The 17824-nt window shown below is 37.2% G+C and overlaps 1 protein-coding gene across 1 annotated transcript; it reads right to left on the bottom strand.

Annotated features, from left to right (window-relative positions):
• Positions 1 to 8675: 8675 nt before the first annotated feature.
• Positions 8676 to 17263, bottom strand: GTSF1 (gametocyte specific factor 1; the record flags this gene model as incomplete). The annotated part of the gene is made up of 6 exons (XM_081058972.1): positions 17230 to 17263; positions 13035 to 13135; positions 11068 to 11194; positions 10550 to 10633; positions 10035 to 10098; positions 8676 to 8778 (listed from the first exon to the last, which is right to left on the bottom strand). The coding sequence occupies exons 1-6, from the start codon at positions 17243 to 17245 to the stop codon at positions 8676 to 8678; spliced, it is 495 nt and encodes a 164-aa protein (XP_080915098.1). The 5' UTR covers positions 17246 to 17263.
• Between the last annotated feature and the right edge of the window lie 561 nt (positions 17264 to 17824).

The raw sequence follows: 17824 nt of genomic DNA on the forward strand, positions 1-17824 counted from the left end.
CCTGTGCGGCTGCTGACAGCAACAGAGGTAGTAAGCAGTGTGCTTCTTGAACTGGCAGCTGCAGCGGCAGCTCCCTAACTAGAAGTAGCAGCTACCTGAGCAGTATTTGTTAGTTACTTTTGCAAGTTCAGTCAGAATTTGTTTCTTCAGCCTTCCGAACAATTCTGTGATCCGTTTAATTCCCTGCAACACATCCCTTCCCGCTTAGATAAGCTCAAATGGATTCTGTTTTCTCCAACTGAACCCTCACTGATACATGGGACAGGATATGTGTCTTTTCAAAGAATCAATGTAACCTTAGAATTTTTGTAGCTTAAAGAGTTAAACATTAAAGACAACCTATTTATAAATGAAAAATATAACACATATAAAGAAAAAAGAATTAAAGAGAAATGTAATCAAAGAGAAGAGGGAATAACTCCTACTGGGTAGGAGAAATTGGGTGAGAAAACCGGCCTGTACCCTGGCCCTTGCCTCCTGATATTCATGCTCCTGTGAAGTCCCTTCCCACATGGAAAAGGCTCACCGGAGTAACCAAAAGCATTTTGTGGAAATGATGGAGTGTGACTTCTGAAGTTAGGTCATAAAAGAATTTATAGCTCCCACCTTGCTCTTAACTTTCTCACTCTGGGGGAAGGCAGTTGACATGTTGTGAGGACACTCAAATAGGCCATGCAGAATCCCACATGGTGGGGATCTGAGGTCTTCTGCCAACAACCCATGCTACTTGGCAAACCTGTGAGTCACTTTAGAAGCAAATCCTCTAGTCTCAGTCTTCAGAAAATGGCAGCCCTGTCTGACATCTTGACTGTAACCACATGAAAGGCCCCAAGCCAGGATCACATAGGTAAGCCACTCCTGAATTCCTTACTCATAGAAACTGTGAGGATAATATATGTTTATTATTGTTTTAGTCCACTGTGCTTTGGGGGAAATTTGTTATGCATCAATAGGTAACGAATACACTGGGATATAGTATAGGTACAAGGATGAATGAGTCTTGGAGAGGAAGTATACCTCCGACATAAAGGAAAAGATGGATGCTGTAAGACTTAAGTCTAGAAATTAGAAAAAGAGGAAGTTAAGTTTGATAAGTTTTTTCTCTAAACAGTAATAGGCAAAGCAATTGGCTGAAAGTAGGGGTGGGAAGTAGGGACTATGTTGAGAACAATAAAAAAAGATAACCATTATCTTGAATTGAATTGAATTGAGGACTACAATGGTAACCAGGTAAATCTGAAAAAGCCAAACAGGAATGAGTGCCTGAGTTAAGAAATCATACATTTGCAGTAGAGTCAGTTGGCGTATTTATGTGATTTTCTATCACTATGCTTGACAGCCCTGAAGAAACAGAGTAAGAGAGGGTGGGTTTCACTTGACTTGGGCTTGATGAAGCGGAGACAGAACAACAGTGGGGTCAAGGGAACTCAGGGTGGTAATTTAGGCGACTGAAGGGACTGACCTTGGAGTCCAAGCTGATAGACATGGAAATGAGTTCAGAAGGAAATTCAGAGCCTGAAAGCATGAGAGGTTGAGTGCAAAATCAACATTTAGGGAAGCAGCATGGTTATAGACGCCAAGAGCAGTACATTCGAAATCAGAAGTCCCAGGTTGTGGTCACAGCTCCCTCACAAGCTGTGTATCCTTGGCAAAGGTAAAATTTTCCTTTTGCTGGACCCTTTTCCCCCCCATTGTGGTTTGAAATATGTAAAAGAAGAAATAAGTAGGGGCAGCCTGTTAGTTCATCTGGTTAGAGTGCTCTTAACAAGGTTGCCGGTTCGATCCCCACATGGGCCACTGTGAGCTGCACCCTCCACAACTCGACTGAAACAACTACTTGACTTGGAGCTAATGGGTCCTGGAAAAACACACTTAAATAAATAAAAAGTTAAAAAAAAAAAGAAACAAGAAAAGTGGTTTGCCTACAGTAAATACTGTGCAACAATTTTAGCAATTATTCTTTAATGTTTTAAAATTATACAGTATTTAATACAGACATACAGAGCATTATAAGATAAACACTGGGAAACCCACCACCAGACTTATTAAACAGAATACTACTACCAGTACACTGTATTTTTTCCTGATCCTGTCCCCTAGAGATAACCACTATCTTGAACTGAATTTTGTGTTTACCATTCTCTTTCCTTTTCTACAAAAAGTCACGTTGCACATTTGTGCAGGCCTGTTTCTTCATATGTAAAATGAAGTTTTGGATTAGGTGCTCTCTAAGCTCCCTTCCAGCTCTAAGAGTATATGAGATATGATAGGTGGATACAAAGTTACATACCTAGTGGAGCCATATCAATGCTTATTTTTCAAGGGTTTTGTAAAGCTAAAACACTGACTCTTTTGTCAAAATCTCAAATTCAACAAAAGGATATCCCAACGGAGCTTCTAATCTCAAGATCAAGACTTCCCATCACTTTCAATTTGCACCTCTGCTATAAAGTTCTACCCTGGAGAAAACCAACACAAGGAGCTAAATAATCCTTACCCTGTCCAACGAAAACCAGAAACCAAAGCCTGAGGAAATAGAACTGAAACAGATGAACTGGGAAAGCGTACTTTATTTTAGTAACAAGTGTTTTAATAAAGAGGCATGGTTGGGTTCATATGCAGTTTTTCATACAACTTGGACTTATTTCCTGTGTGTGTGTGTGTGTCTAAATAACATAAAACAACTAAGCTTATCTTCATATTTCCTCAAAGGCTCTTCTACTATTTTAATTTCATATAAAAGTCTCCAAACAAGGTAAACACAAATGCAAATCTGCTGAGCATGAGTCAAGTGAGCTGGGCCGGGCCACGGAATAGCTGAGCAAAGGGCGATGCCCTGCTCCTACACAGGTCTGCAGTTTTCACACCTCAGTGTGGTTGGAACTGAGTCAGCTGAGACTGCTGGTCTGAGGTCACAGGTTCATGGATCTTCAGTGGTTTCTGAGGAGGCCAGGACTGTAGAGTATGATGTGAGCGTGTTCTGAAGCTTAACAGTACCAGGAAGACAGCGATTAAAAGAATGAGCATCACTACAGTATTTTTCTCATGGAATTTAGGCAGTTTTCCTTATTTTACTCGTTTGACAGGCACACAAAAAGGGGTATTTTCTTAAAGGTCTCTTCTTCCTAAGGCCAGATCTGCATTGATCATTTAAAATATAGGATACCTATCACCTTGATTTTTAAAACCTGCCTCTTTTAAAAATGGTAATAAGTATATTATCTCTTTGGTTTCTCCCTACTTTAAAGCTTAATGTGAATTGTGAAAAGCAGAACTAGAGGACTCTACCAATGCCAGGATTTTGTCTAAGAGACTAACACAAGCAGCCACTGTTCTGTCTTACCAGTAAACGGGTACTGCAGCATATTATCTGAAATTAAATCTAAATACTCTCCTTGTTTAACTCAGGTACAGCTACCTACCAGGACAGCTAAACATTATTTATTACCCGCATTTGTTTATTCCTGGTAAGAACATTTGCAAATCACAAGGACACTTCTAGAACCCCTAAGGAGAAAGGCAATCGTCCAAAAAACAAATCCTCTCCTTTGGGTAGAATCTGGAAGTCTTGTATAAGATCAAAGTGCAGGACTCAAAGGCTCTCTGGGCTAAGCTTTCAGAAAAACATCTCTGCATTTAACCTTTAACATTTGACTTGAACTGAAATTAAGGTCGAATATTCAACTGTTTACCTTCCATTGTCCACATTCCAAAGGGAGGGCATCCTCTGAAAAAGAGGGTCTCAAAGGTAATAAGCTTCTCCTTCCAACTTCTGATAGAAGCAGTAGAATTAAATAGTCAGTTCTTTGTTCTAGTTTTTGGGAATCTCTAAAAATCTTTAGTAAACAAAGTCCAGAGTAGTGAATCCTAGGCCCAATAAAAATCCCAAGTAGTCTCTGAAAATCCTGGATCAGACAAATTGTCTGCTTTAATCATTTGTTTACTAAAAAAACAACAGGATTGTCCATTTTGTGAGTTAACACAGGAAGGCATTCCCCTTATGTGAGTGCTGCTCATACTCCGAAAGGTCAGATGTTTTGTGATTAAATTCTAGTAGTCATGAGCAAAGAGATGTCTTCCTAAGGTAACAAAATAAGATTCTTCCTTTGTTTTTCATAAACGAGAGATGTTAGCCTATCTCGCCTCTTTAGATATTTAAACAACACATTTTAAAAAAAAATATTTAATTCCTTTGGTAAGTTGTATTCAATTCAATTCAATGTAGCCAATTCTTTGCAACAAGACTCATGCCCCTGCTTGTTTTTCCTAAACTAGGTAGGAGTTCTGGCTTATAAGTGTACCAGATGATAGTTTTGTTCTGTCATCACCCAAACAAATGAAATCAAAAGGGTTTTGTATTTTCCAGTAATAAGACTATATAAATAAAGTTAAGTTTTTGTGAGGTGTTGATTGATACACAAACATAAGTGACCAGAATTAGGGGCATAAGGGTATTTTCCCCCCTCCTCAATACATTACCACCCTCTCCAGAAGAAATGGTCTAGTTATTCACTTAAGATCACACAGCTACGAAGCAGAAATACTGTTGTACTGGGGCTTATCTTGAACCTATTTAAGAGAGTGGAACTAAATAAATACATAGCTTTGCTTCATCAGGGGGGAGTCCTGTTTTGTGTAAAACTCATGGAAGGAGGTATTTCAAAAAAGCCCACTCCTCCTTATCTGTTACCCACAAACAATGTTAGAGAGATCATTTTTGGATTTATCTGTCAGCATGTTTCATCCAAGTTCCTATCTACACCAGATTCCAAATCGTTCCCCACGTCAGACAGTTTTAAAATCAAACTAAACCACACTTGAAAACAACCACACAAAAAAAACAATCCAAACAAACAAAAAACTGGTCTGGGGAGATCATGAAGTCTCCTTGTAAGGGCCAAAAAGATGCTAGGATAGCCAGAGCTTTGGATGTTTCAAAATCTAACTTATTATACACATATCCCAGGGTAGTCAGCAAGGCCCTCACGTGTTGAAGCGTTGAAGCTTAATCAAATTGCACACACAGGTGGAAAGCCTGTCTCTTTTCCACATGTACACTGGTTCCTCCCCTCCTTGCCAATCTTCACTCATACATAATCCACACCTCGTTTGACAGCTAGTACAATTTCTAGCTGGAGTGTGGAAGAGATAAAACAAATAAAAGAAACCTACCCTAGGTTGGAAATATTCAGGGAGCAAGATATCCTTAAGATTCTAAACAAGAATGGGGTATTTTGCCATATAAATGCTATCAATACCTTGGCGACTCTGGATAAAGAGATGCACTGATCAGAAAAGGCCCATTCCTACTAATGCTTAAAATAATTTGGTCCATGTGTGTCAGAGGTCACAAATACACAGTTACTTTTTCCAACCCAAATTTCTTGCTTGCTTTAGCTGGACTCTTTAAGATTATTTTAAATAATTATGTTTCATTATTGTGGAATGGCATGTGATTTCTTATCTTGGGGATGCGGGTACTTAACCAAACTATCAAGCTATCTACATCAATGGTTTATTTGAAACAGTTCTTCTAAATACGAGGGTTCCTTCTTGCATCAAATAAGTGAAGACTCAAAATGGGGGAGAAAAAAAAAGTACTTGTCAGTTTGAAAGTCACAGACAGTTTATCTTTCTATAATTAGAAGAAAAATGAAGAACCCACTGGTAGCAGGAAGAAACAAGAGTCTTCTAGGGTCAGGCATCTGTAAGGAAATGAGAAAAAAAAAACTTTTTAGTTCCTTTCAATGACGAAAGCACCAGCTACATATGACAATGGGCCACACAACAACAACCCAATTAAAATCTCTTGGCCTGCTGGAGGAAGCTGCTGTAGTTAGATAATGGCAAAACACCAAGTACTTTCTGACCCTTGGCTCTTAGGTACCACTAAGCACACAGAAATTTGTTAACTGAATTAAAAGCTTTCTGTATAGAGATCAATGTACACTCCTTGTGTCAACAGTTTCATGAGTGAGGAGAAAATTAGAATGGATTATCCAGGCAATTGACTCCTGCAGACAATTCTGGATTAATTCCAATGAACTTATATTGATCTTTTTCTCTTCTCATTTACTCTACTACTCATTAATTCAACAATACTTTTTGAACTGTTATGATGTGTATTAGGAGAACAAAAATTATTATGATATTACCTGCTTTTGAGACAGTTATCTAGTAAAAAGTGGAATTGTTGATAAAAACACAAAAGGGACAAAGCATTGAGTGCAAAGTGAACAAACCCTTTTCACGTATGTGCATGCAAAACTCTCCAACCACACTTAAGTTCCTTAAGGGAATAAGTCATGTCTTCTTTTGTATCCTTCCAAAGAAGATAGAGAATTCTGCAACAATAGGTATTCAAAAAATGATGCTTTATTTTTATTCAGAGGAAAAGGTCTGTGGCAATTTAAAGATTCTTATCTATCCTAGGATAATTCTGTTTTTCCTGATTCCTCAGGGGTTACACAGAAAAATAAATTTTCAGCATATAAGGAGTTTAACAGCAGAGAGTTAAGTTTCAAAGGAGAGGAGTATCTTGTCTTAAGTGATACAGAAGTTTTCCTAGGCTTTCGCCTTAGAGTAGTCATTTTTACTCTAGGTAGCTATCCACACTATGAGCACCAAGTATTTTGTACAGTGTGTCAGAGAAGGATTCAAAGTTCACCATTTGTCCAAATCTGTGTGTGGTTTCCTGACACACTCCAGGGCTATCGTGTCTCTTTCCCTTTTGGGGTCAAATGAAATTTTCTGGCTTCCAGATCTATTTAACGATTTGACATCAGAACCTACCAAAAAAAAAAAAAAAAAAAGGCTGGTACCTAGCCATTTCTGGTACCTAGCCATGGCTGGCAGCTGATAGATATTACTGTCCATAGCTAAGGGGGTTTGCTTTTAGAATTTCTTTTCTACTTCTCACCAGAAGAAACATTAGTTTTGGTGCAAAATGAACCTTAACTCACAGAAGATCCCTCTGGTTCACTGTCCGGAGTAAGTGAGTGAAATGAAAGGCAACAGGCCAATTACTCATTCATTCAATAACTATTCACTGAAGGCCTACTATCTGCAAGGCAGTGGGGCCATAATCCTATTCCTGGTCTTTTATAATATTCCTCTTGCCAGGAGCAATGTGGCTGGGCAACCTCAGCCAAGACAGCAGTTGAGGCATCAGACTTGTCTCTGCTATGGGTACACAGAGTAACCTCAAGGAAAGGTTTTGTCTGTGAAAAGCAAAAGATTTTGATCTCTTCGTATAGATTTTGTGAGGTTCTGTTCAGATAAGATCAACAATGCATGACTCTTAGAGACCTCAAACTTTTAAGTGCTCATTAAAAAGAGTATGAATTTTTTGATGAGTATTAAACTGTACTGCACAGGGAAAGAATTGCAGAGCAGTGAAGCACAGCGGTCTGATTAATCTCAGTCCATTAAAGAGGCATGAAGATCTAGAATGCAACTTTGATAAAAAAGAAAGAAAAAGGAAAAAGGCAATGTGTACTAACATTAGGGAAAGCAACTTGGCATGTTAACTGAATTCTAATTTAACCAGTAAATGCCTATTCATTAGCGTGTAAAGCCATAATAGAAGCTATATACTTAAAAAACATAGGCACACACGAAGCTTTAATTTGTTACCATAATCTGAAAGAAAATTGGACCCAAATTGCTTTATGTCCAGTTAAATCTTGCTACCATCTGAAGAGACAGTAAAATAAAACTGAAACACTTACTTGATGAGACAGATATTCAGTTACTGTGCATTTCCATCTACAGAGTAGAAATATTTCAAAATAAATATATCACGTCAATTGAAATTAACTCCATCCCCTATTTTTACTAAACACAAACGACTTATTCTGGGGCAAAATGAATTACAATATAAAAGTATAAGAATTTAAAATTAGTGATTGGATTCTACTCAAGAGCATGGCAAAAGAAAATAGTTCTTTATCTATCAAAACCTTTTGGCTATGATTTGGTGATCTAATTTTTTGGGAAATGCAAGTATCCAAAGGGAAAATTTTTAAAGGGAATCCTCTAGCCACCTGAAAATTAACTCAAACAGTAACAAAGGCTGAAACCAAGGAATTTGAATTTGAGGCAACATTAGCAAAATAAAGTTTATATGAAATAAAAATGACAATATCTTGGATACTCCGTATGTTGGAATTTCTTTACTAGGGTGGTATGACACAAATTTAGTATCTGTTTGCTCAGCATGGTCTCTGACATCTATGGAAGACATCTAAATACTTTTGTTATCCTGGTTCTTATGACTTATAACTTTCATTTTCTCTCTCCACACTTCCTTTTAGTCCACTGCAATCCAGTTTCTAATCCCAATTCCCTATTGACATCATGCCTTGGAAGTCAGGGATGACTTCCTCCTAGCCAAAACCAATAGCCTTTTTATTGGTCCCCAAATTTACTCATCGTATTTGATGTCAGTGGTCACACCATCTTGAAAATGTTCTTTTGGCTTCTGTGATCTTGTACGTTCCTGTTACTAACCAAGGCCAGGACTAGAGTAAAGTGAATGAGGTTCTTGAGGGTACAAAAGTTGAGGTACTCACTCTCTCAGGGTTATGGGAGTGCACGGTATTAGACGACACGTCTTTGAATAATGAAGACTGTTTATTAGCACAAAGAAAAGAATAAAAACATTTTGCTTCATTTCACTTACTGTTTTTCCATGGCAGAACATATGGCAGAGACTTGGGAACGCGCATGCCTGAAGCCAGGTTACTCTTATGTTCCATGACTATATTGCTTGCAGGGCTGCAAAAAGGAAGACGAATTTGACTATGCCAGCATATCTGTATTCTTCAGGCAAGCACACACAAGACAATCAAATGTATTGTTTTTGTAATTTGGAGGAAAACAAAAACCTACATTCTGAAATGTAAACACATTTCCATCAAAACATTCTTGCAATTAGAATGATTACCATTTCTCTGGAAAGCTCGCTGTTCTGTGCAGGCATTAAGATGGGCATAAGCATTTTCATTTTCCAGAAATTGAGATAAACACCAATGCCATCTACTGTTCAGTTGTATGACAGGCTCATCAACTCATGCAATAAACATGAGAGAGAAAACAAAATGCCAAGACAATCAAACCAAAGGCAACAAATCGCATAGAGTTGAGGCAAAATTAGAATTGTACCAAATGGAATTCATCTTTAAGTTTTTCTGTCCTAGTGCACACACACAATAAGGTACATTCACAATTACTGATGGACCTCAGGAGCTAAGAAATAAAAATTGATAAGCATTCTATTTGGGAAAAAAAACGAAGTCCAGCATCTCATTCTTTCATTTTCTAATTTGGGTTTGAAATTTGATCTTATAAGATCTGAAGATCAATTGACAATGAGAAATCTTATAGATTTAAAAATTAGATACAAAATCAACGGGGAGAAGAGATACATTTTCTTCCCTACCAGATAGGTATTCTGGATTCCTCAACTTCGAATCAAAAACTTCTAAGATTACATTTTCCTTAGACACTAGTTACTTGTGAGTGAAAATGATCCACATGGTATAGCAGGAGAATTTTTTTCAAAGCATCAAAATAATGTGAACCTAGCAAAAAGCCCAACTAAGACATAAGAATGTCTGGCACCACTGTCTCCCTTGCTAAACTATAAGCTAGCAGTTTTTAAAAAATTAGTTTCAGGTGTACAAAACAACATAATGATTAGACAATTACACCCCTCATAAGGTGATAACCCCCCCCAAGTCTACTACCCCTCTGACATCATACATAGCTATTATAATACCATTGACCATATACCGTATGCTGTACTTTTAGAAGCTAGTATTTTTGTGTTCTTACAGTGATTAACACAAAGCATGCGACCTCGTATATGAATCAAGGAAAAAATGAGAAATAAGATCGACCAAAACAATATCTAGACAAGTTACACCAAGTTATATCATCAAAGAAAAAGGTCAATTCATGCGTTGGTGGCTTCTTTAACAAAGCATAATGATTTTGGTAGGCAGCGCTGGGAATGAGACCATTGCACTTACCTGTTTTTGCCACAGTAGTTGGCTGTGCCCCAGACAAATGGGGTGCTGGTCTGTTCCCACAAATCTGCCAAAGGAAGCAAAATATAGTTTTGTGGTACAAGTTCATGCTAGTTGAATTTGTAAGATGGGAAATAATACACCTAAGTTTAGAGAAGCGAGTAAAAATTGAGCAAGTACCCTGCCTAAGTGACACAGTAGCAGGAATTTAATTGAAGAATATAAACACGAGCGACATAAATAATAATAAATGTGCCTAGTAACAGCCAAACACAGATGGTGCAACACAATTTATGGAAAAAAACAGATGTAAAGAAGTGCTTTTTCCAATCAAGAGGGATAGGCTGTTCCACGTGTCTGCACAGTGATACAAATGTGCTCGTTTTGGGGCCCAATAAAAATAGTAAAGCATTCCAAACAACATGGTATGTTCGTAAAAAAGGAAAATCTTCCTTCTATCTGAAGCAAATGACTTGCGATTTCGACATTGTGAAGAAAAAGATGTAGAGGCACTTCACCTTTATCCCAGTCTTCATCGCAAGGAGGGCACTGCCATGTGCTCTCGGCCAGAGTCTCTTGTCCAAGGTTCTTGGTTTGGTTGACTGCAAGACAACAGAGATTCTAACATCAAAACGGGACATTGCCAAATTAGTATATTTAAAGGGGTTAATGGCTAAAGAGGTTGCAGGGTAGCCTAACGGGTCTGTATTTCTGAACAATGCATGGTATGAAAGATAAACAGAATGGTCTTATCCCCTTGCTGACAGAGGACAAGAAAGAGAAGCAGAAACAAAGATGTTTCCCATATTTATGCTAATAAAAGGATTTTTATATTTCGATGAATTATTAGTAAAATGAATCAAGGTTATTCAGAAGAGAAAGCAGTCTGACAAACACAACCTGACAACCTTTTGCTGCTGAAAAGTGCTGCTCTTCTTAAATGATGAAAAACAAAAATCAAGGTGACAATGTACCATAATACAAATTTAAAGGGCCTAACTTCTAACTCTGAAACATTTTATCTAGTCAGTCTTACCAACGTCTTGCTCTATACAACTTTTGTCATCACAACTTGAGATATGATGACTGATTTCAGCCCGAGGAACCTGGTGGCGAGCATTGAAGGGACAAGTAGCCAATTTGTTTGCGACATCAGGATGATTCTGTGGAACAAAAATTAAGGGGTCTGTCAATCTTTGGATCTCTTAAAAGTTCAAGGGGAGTGTGGCTCAGCTTTATTCTATAAATGGCTCCCTCTCAAAAAACTTGTGCCTTAACTATGATAGGTAAACTCATAGTAGAAAATTAAGAGGAAATTATTTGTCACTTATACAGACCATACAGAACCTCACAACCATCATAACATAAGCCTCTTTGTTATGATTATAGAGCTTGACACACAGGTATTGGGGATAAAGTGTCTTATACGGAGGTAAACAGCAAATTTAGGATTGGGTATTTGAACTGTCTTTTCTTTCCGTGTTCTTCAGGTCACAAGATTCAGGTAGCACGGCATGTAATGGTAGATAGAGCTCTCTGGATGGCTTTGAAAGCTGATATTCAGGATGAACAGTAACACTAAAACACACTCTTAGTCTGCACTGCAGTAGTGTCCCTGCTATTGAAATATAATAGGGCTGGAAAATAGCTTTTGGAAGGGAGCTCCAGAAGAGGCAAACCAATGATTTCTCAGATTAACACAGGAACACTTATTGAAAGTAATGATGCCTGAAGTGAGACTCTGAACAATTTGACCTTTATTTCAGCTCTTTCACTAAGGAAAAGCATAGATGATAAGTCTACTCTGCTGACCAAGTTCCTTATTTTAGAACAAAACAGTGTTCAATATCACCCAAATCCTATGGAAAATATACCAGCAATTAAGAAATTTATTTAGTAGGAGAAGCAAAACATATATCACAAATGATATTCAAAAAAGAAAAAAATGTGAAATGGGGAGAAGGTTTGAAAAAAAATAGAAGACGGGGAAAAGTTTGTGGGCATTTATCGTGATTTTCGTAAGGGATATCAGGCATTCCAATGCAAAGAGCATTACAAGAGCGGAGTTATGACAGTGTCTTTTAACTGCTTGGCTCCCTTTCCCAACGTTTATTGCTGACATATTTGAGAGCCTAGGGGAGGAAGTTGTGGTGGTTTCTTTTGACCCATATTGTTCCAAGTTCAACCTTAAGTGATGTTTTGCTCAAAAGATTAAAAAGAACTGGAGAAATAATAAAAAATGACATTACAATCATGTCTCCAGGACTGTAAGAGAAACATCATTTGAAGGATGTGAATGCATACATAAACTGTATGTAGTTTGGATTAAATACTAAAATTGTTTTCCCAGCATAAATCCTGGCAGAACTTTGGCCTCTGTATCTGACATCTGTACTCTAATAATCTTTTCAAAGTGCCTCAGTTAATATACCAGCATTAAAGCTGTTTACATCAGCTAAGTCTACAAATGACTGCCAGAGAAAAAACTCTGATGAGTTGTTTTCATTTCCCCCAAAGATGCTTACTGTTGAAATTTGGAGAAACAGTTATTTTTAGGAATAATATTTTCTTGGGATAACCTCTAGCTGTTCAACTTCTCTAAAATTTCTAAACAAAAAATCAGAAATCGATGTATTACATATAGCACTCCATCCTTCACAGGACAATGAACACATCAAATTCCCAAGGCAGGAGGGATTTCTCCTTGCTAGCAAAAATTAGTGTTTCTTCTGTTTTACAAAGGGTCAGAAGACTCCAGAGAGGTTGTTTATAAAGGGTGCTTTGTCACTAGTTGGGGGAAAAAGCCAAAACAAGGAAAAACTTATGTACCCAAGAAATAAACTCCTTTTTGTAAAAGTTGGTATAGTAAAAGATAGATTCCTAAAACAATTCTGGCATTTAATTGAAACATTTATGCTAAAATTATTTGATAGTTATAAAATCTGGCCTTTTAAAAGAATCCAGAACAGCATTACAGGGCATGTTATGAAAATAATACCTTACCTTTCTGCACTTGATAAGATGATAAGGAAACCTGCAGGCCCTGATCTGGTGGTTTTTATCATAGGGGCATTGTATTAGCTTTTCAGGGTCCAGGGAATCAACTGAAAGAGAGAGAAACAGGATAAGTATAAAGCTTAACAGGCCCTTGTAAAACTGCAGCATTCTAGGCACACTGTATTTTCCAACAGAATCTGTTAGAACAAGACAGTTTGACAACAGTTTGGAATTTTTTTAAAAGGGTGAGTAAACATTTGAAAACGAAAATGTAACCCTGGGAAGATACAACTGTGTTATCACCAAATCTAAAACCATCAATCATGACATGAGGACTTCATTTGTATTTGGTTGTACTTAAATATTGTTGTTTTCATTGTTGGTTACTCTTACCATAAAACAAAAAGTTCAATGAAATCACATCCTTTTTTCCTTTTCTAAAAAATGCTAATTCAGGGTAATTCCTATTCTAGCTAGCCCACCCAGTATGCTGAAGATTGGAATGGATGGTGTGCCAATATATTGATGCAGGGGTCCACTGCACGTGCTCCCCCTATCCCCTACCACTCCTTGGGCAAGTTGAGGGTAGTTAATCCTCTTCCCAGCACCCCTGGCTATTTACTAGTATGCCATGACACGAAAAAAGATGTAAGCCCTGCTCTATATCCGTTATATGTTCTATGGAAGCTTGAGAAATATTGACAGATGATTTCTTTTTCGTCTGTCTGCTTTAACTTACTACTATAAGTAGTTCCTGACCTCGGTTACTTTAGTTACCTCTCAAATGAAACCAATGCCTTATCTGATAGGTGGTTTTGCTTTTCATGTTTTGACATGTAGATGAGAAGAAAAAAATCCGAGTTCTTTAACCTAGTGATTATCAAATTAGCCAGATTAAAAAATAGAATCATCTGCAGAAACAGAACCTCCTGAGGTTAAGACAACTGCAGACATATGAAGTTGCTGTGTACAAACCCCTGACCTATATCATACTATTTAAAACTACCCTTAGAATACTATACTTTCAGGGATCATTTCCATCGTTTGGAACGATGGAAATTTCTCTGAACATCTCTCTCAGAGAAGTTTCTCTAAAGGTGTAAAACTGACCTTAGGCTTTACAAGGTGCCCAGGCTGAGCCCCAAAATTTAACAAACCTGGTTAAGGAAGGGAAATTCTGAGGACAAGAGGCAACCTAATAAAATGCTCTTGCCCTACTGAAGGCAATGATAAAAGTGAAATAAGATAAACAATTCACATTTGATAAGAAGCCAGGAGCCACATTTGATATAAACCAGGAGACTGCTATGAAAATCAGAAGCCAGTGGGGAATTGAAATAGACAGTTTCATTGGAAGAGTGGTAAACATGGACTAAATTGCTAACCGAGATCATGATGCAAATGAGCCAGAAAGGTGACTTGAAGGACAGAACGAATAGGGAGGAAAAGTCTTAGAGGACAGGCATGTTTATTATGCCAAACAGGCTCATCCTGACCAGCAATCTTTTCGTATTTCTGAAGCTTCAGGACACCCAGGGAGAGTTTACAGATAAAATTCTTATTAGTTTCCTTCCATTTAATCTATTCCATCACTAGCAAATGTTTGGCCATGTTAGCCGCTGACAGACTGGACGTGCCTTATGATTCATATCCACTGCACTGTCCATATAGTGGCACACATCAGAGTTGATAATGATAGCTTCCTATCATAATGTTTTACTTTTCGGTTTCTGGTGACTTAAGTCAGTTCTAACCTGTTTTTTTAGATTAAACAAAAATTAATTAAAAGCTTTTAAATGGTGATAAAATATACACAAAATACATTATCTTAACCATTTTTAAGCGTACAGTGCAGTAGTGTTGAGAATATTCACAATGTTGTGCAGCCAATCTCCAGAACTACTTCATCTTGCAAAACTGAAACTCTATATCCCCATTCCCTCCTCCACTCAATCCATGGCAACCACTATTCTTTATGTTTCTGAGTTTTACTAGTCTAGATACTTCATCATACAGTGAAATCATACAGTATTTGTCTTTTTGTGACTGACTGGTTTTACTTAGCTAATGATCTTAAGGTTCCTCCATCTCTAATAGTATGTAATGGGATTTCCTTTACCTATTTTGCTATTCGCTTTTTTTCCTTTACTTAATATGTCCTGGGTCTCCTTCTATGTCAGTACATATAAAGAATATTTCATTGCTGCAAATGGATGTATCATAGATTCTTAATCATTTCCCTTACTAATGGACATCTGGTTTTTTACTGATATACAATGCTGTGACTAACAATCTAGAATATACTTCTTGTACATTATATGAGTATTTGTCTTTGGTAGATACCTAAGAATGCAACATTGAAGTATCTGTGCATTTAATGTTACAATACATATTATCAAACTGTTTGGCAAAAATTTTTCCTGGCTTTCTGGGAATATAACTTAATTTGGAAAACAAAAGATAGGCCCTGTGGAGAAGCTTCCTCCCAGAGCATAGACTGAGATGTTCTTTACACTTGGGTAGGGTCTAGAACTCACGATGAGAAATGGGGGAAACTTTATGAAAATAAGGAACTAGACCTGATGAAAGTATCATCCACTAAGAGGTACAGCCCAAAGACAGAAGCTGGAGATGTCAGGAATCTACCAGATTAAGGTTAGAATTTTAGGTCAATTTGGAAAAAAGGTCAAGTATATTCTAAAGCAGAGTTTTTCAAACTTTAAAATGATCTTCAGGTGTTAAATCACTTGGGGATTATGTTAAAATGCAGATTCTCATTCAGTAGGTTTGGGGTAAGGCCTGAAATTGTGCATTTCTAATACACTCCCAAGTGACATTTTTCTAAAAAAATTATGGCTGAAAAAAGTAAGAATGAAAGACATAAAGGGGAGATGTTGCTTTCTAATTTAATAAAGAGTAGTAAGCTTTGAATGAATGAATGAATTAATGAATGAATGGAATCTACCTCACAAGGGAATTTCAGATTTTAATTAAAATATTTTAAGAAAAATTAAGGGGGTAATGAGGGAGCCCTAAGGTGGTTTAAGGAGAATCAGCCTTCCAGAACAATGATTCTCAAAGTGTGGTTCTCAGATCAGCAGCATCACCTGAAAACATGTTAGAAATGCAAATTCTTGGGTCCCAGAATCAGAAATTCTGGGGGTAGGGTCTAGCAACCTGTGTTTTAATAAGCTCCTCAGGTGTTTCTGCTGCACGCTAAAGTTTGAGAACCTTTGTTGTAGGTATTTAATAAAGACTATTTCTGTGTAGTTTCTATATGTTGGTGATAAAGATTTTATTGGACTCTTACTTGAGGGCAGAATGGGACTAAAATATCCTTTGATTGGAACTTATTAATTATAAAGAGATTCTGAAAAAGACAACAAAGTAGGCCCTATTGACAAGTTTCACCCACTCATTGGCTTGGAGGTCCCTCAAACTTGGTCAGGGCCTAGAAATCATAGATCCTTGTGGTATCAAGTAGGGAACTACAAATAAACATAAGATTCTGGTTCTCACTCTGTCACTATCTAACTATGGAACATTGGGAAAATCAATTAATCTAGGTTCTGTTTTCTCAGTTGTAAAATTTGAGTGTTAAATGAAAGGATTTTTCAGGTCTCTTTTGGTTCTACACTTCTATGATTCTAGTGCTGGCTCCCTTTTGATTTCTTGGGCCACCTAAAGTTCCTGGATCACTTGAGGAATAAGATCCTTCCTAGGATTTCTTTAATCCTAAAAACTCAATGTACATCAACAATATTATGTGTACTGTATTACTCCTCAAAATAGAAAGAAAACGGTAATTATACCTGTGTCATTAACAGGAGAAACTGAAGTCCTGAGGAATTAAAATGCTTCATTTAATAAAAATATATTTTAACAGGTGTCTCAACTGCAGCCTTTTCAAAGCTTAATGACTTTTCACACCTCTTTACTAGGTTGGTGCAAAAGTAATTGCGGTTTTTGCAATTATTTTTAACCTTTTAAACCGCAATTACTTTTGCACTAACCTAATATTTAAATTTCAAGTGTCTTATTTCCAATTTTGGCACTTCTCTACATTACTACCACACAGACCTTTTCTCCTCAGCAGTTTAGGAGAAATATGCATATTTCCCACACGTTAAAAATCTTGTCAGACATAAAACTATATGTACGTAATTCAACTTATATTCTAAAAGCAATAAGTAGTACATACGGTAAGTTTCTTCCATGTTGGAAATAAAGGAGCTAAATCCACGTGCTGGGGGGAAAAAAAAGGCAGTGGGTCAGGGAATTGGAAATGAAATGTACCAAAGGGTGGCCCTAAGAGATAAGAGCCAAACTGGTATTGAAGCTACCCAAGTTCAATATAAGAAATCCTTAGTACCCACCCCAGACATATTTTCCTCTTTAAAAGATTTCTTACTACTTTGAAGCATTTCAAATCATTGCCTAATTCACACTGTTGGAATAAATTCTAGGGCTCACAAATAGTTAAGAAAAACCAAACAGGACTTCTAATTTAAACTGTACTGAAGTGATGTCAGTCTACGTTAAGTGCCATTATAATGGCTGGTTGCTATTTACCATGTATTAGGGTTTGATGGTATTTAATATTAGCGAGGGCAAGACCACAAAAATACTGTTATTTAAACTTCAAGATAAACATAGAAATAGGGTACTATTGTAAAGCTCTCCTCTCAAGTTCTTAAAAAAACAGGATGGGCGGGTTGCCTGTCTTGCTCCCCTCTGGGACCTGGGAATGCTGGAAGCCTACGTCAGAAACTATATACACTTAATCCATCCAATAT

The sequence above is a fragment of the Rhinolophus hipposideros genome (assembly GCF_964194185.1).
Source record: "Rhinolophus hipposideros genome assembly, chromosome: 9".
In the NCBI taxonomy this organism is placed as follows: domain Eukaryota; kingdom Metazoa; phylum Chordata; class Mammalia; order Chiroptera; family Rhinolophidae; genus Rhinolophus; species Rhinolophus hipposideros.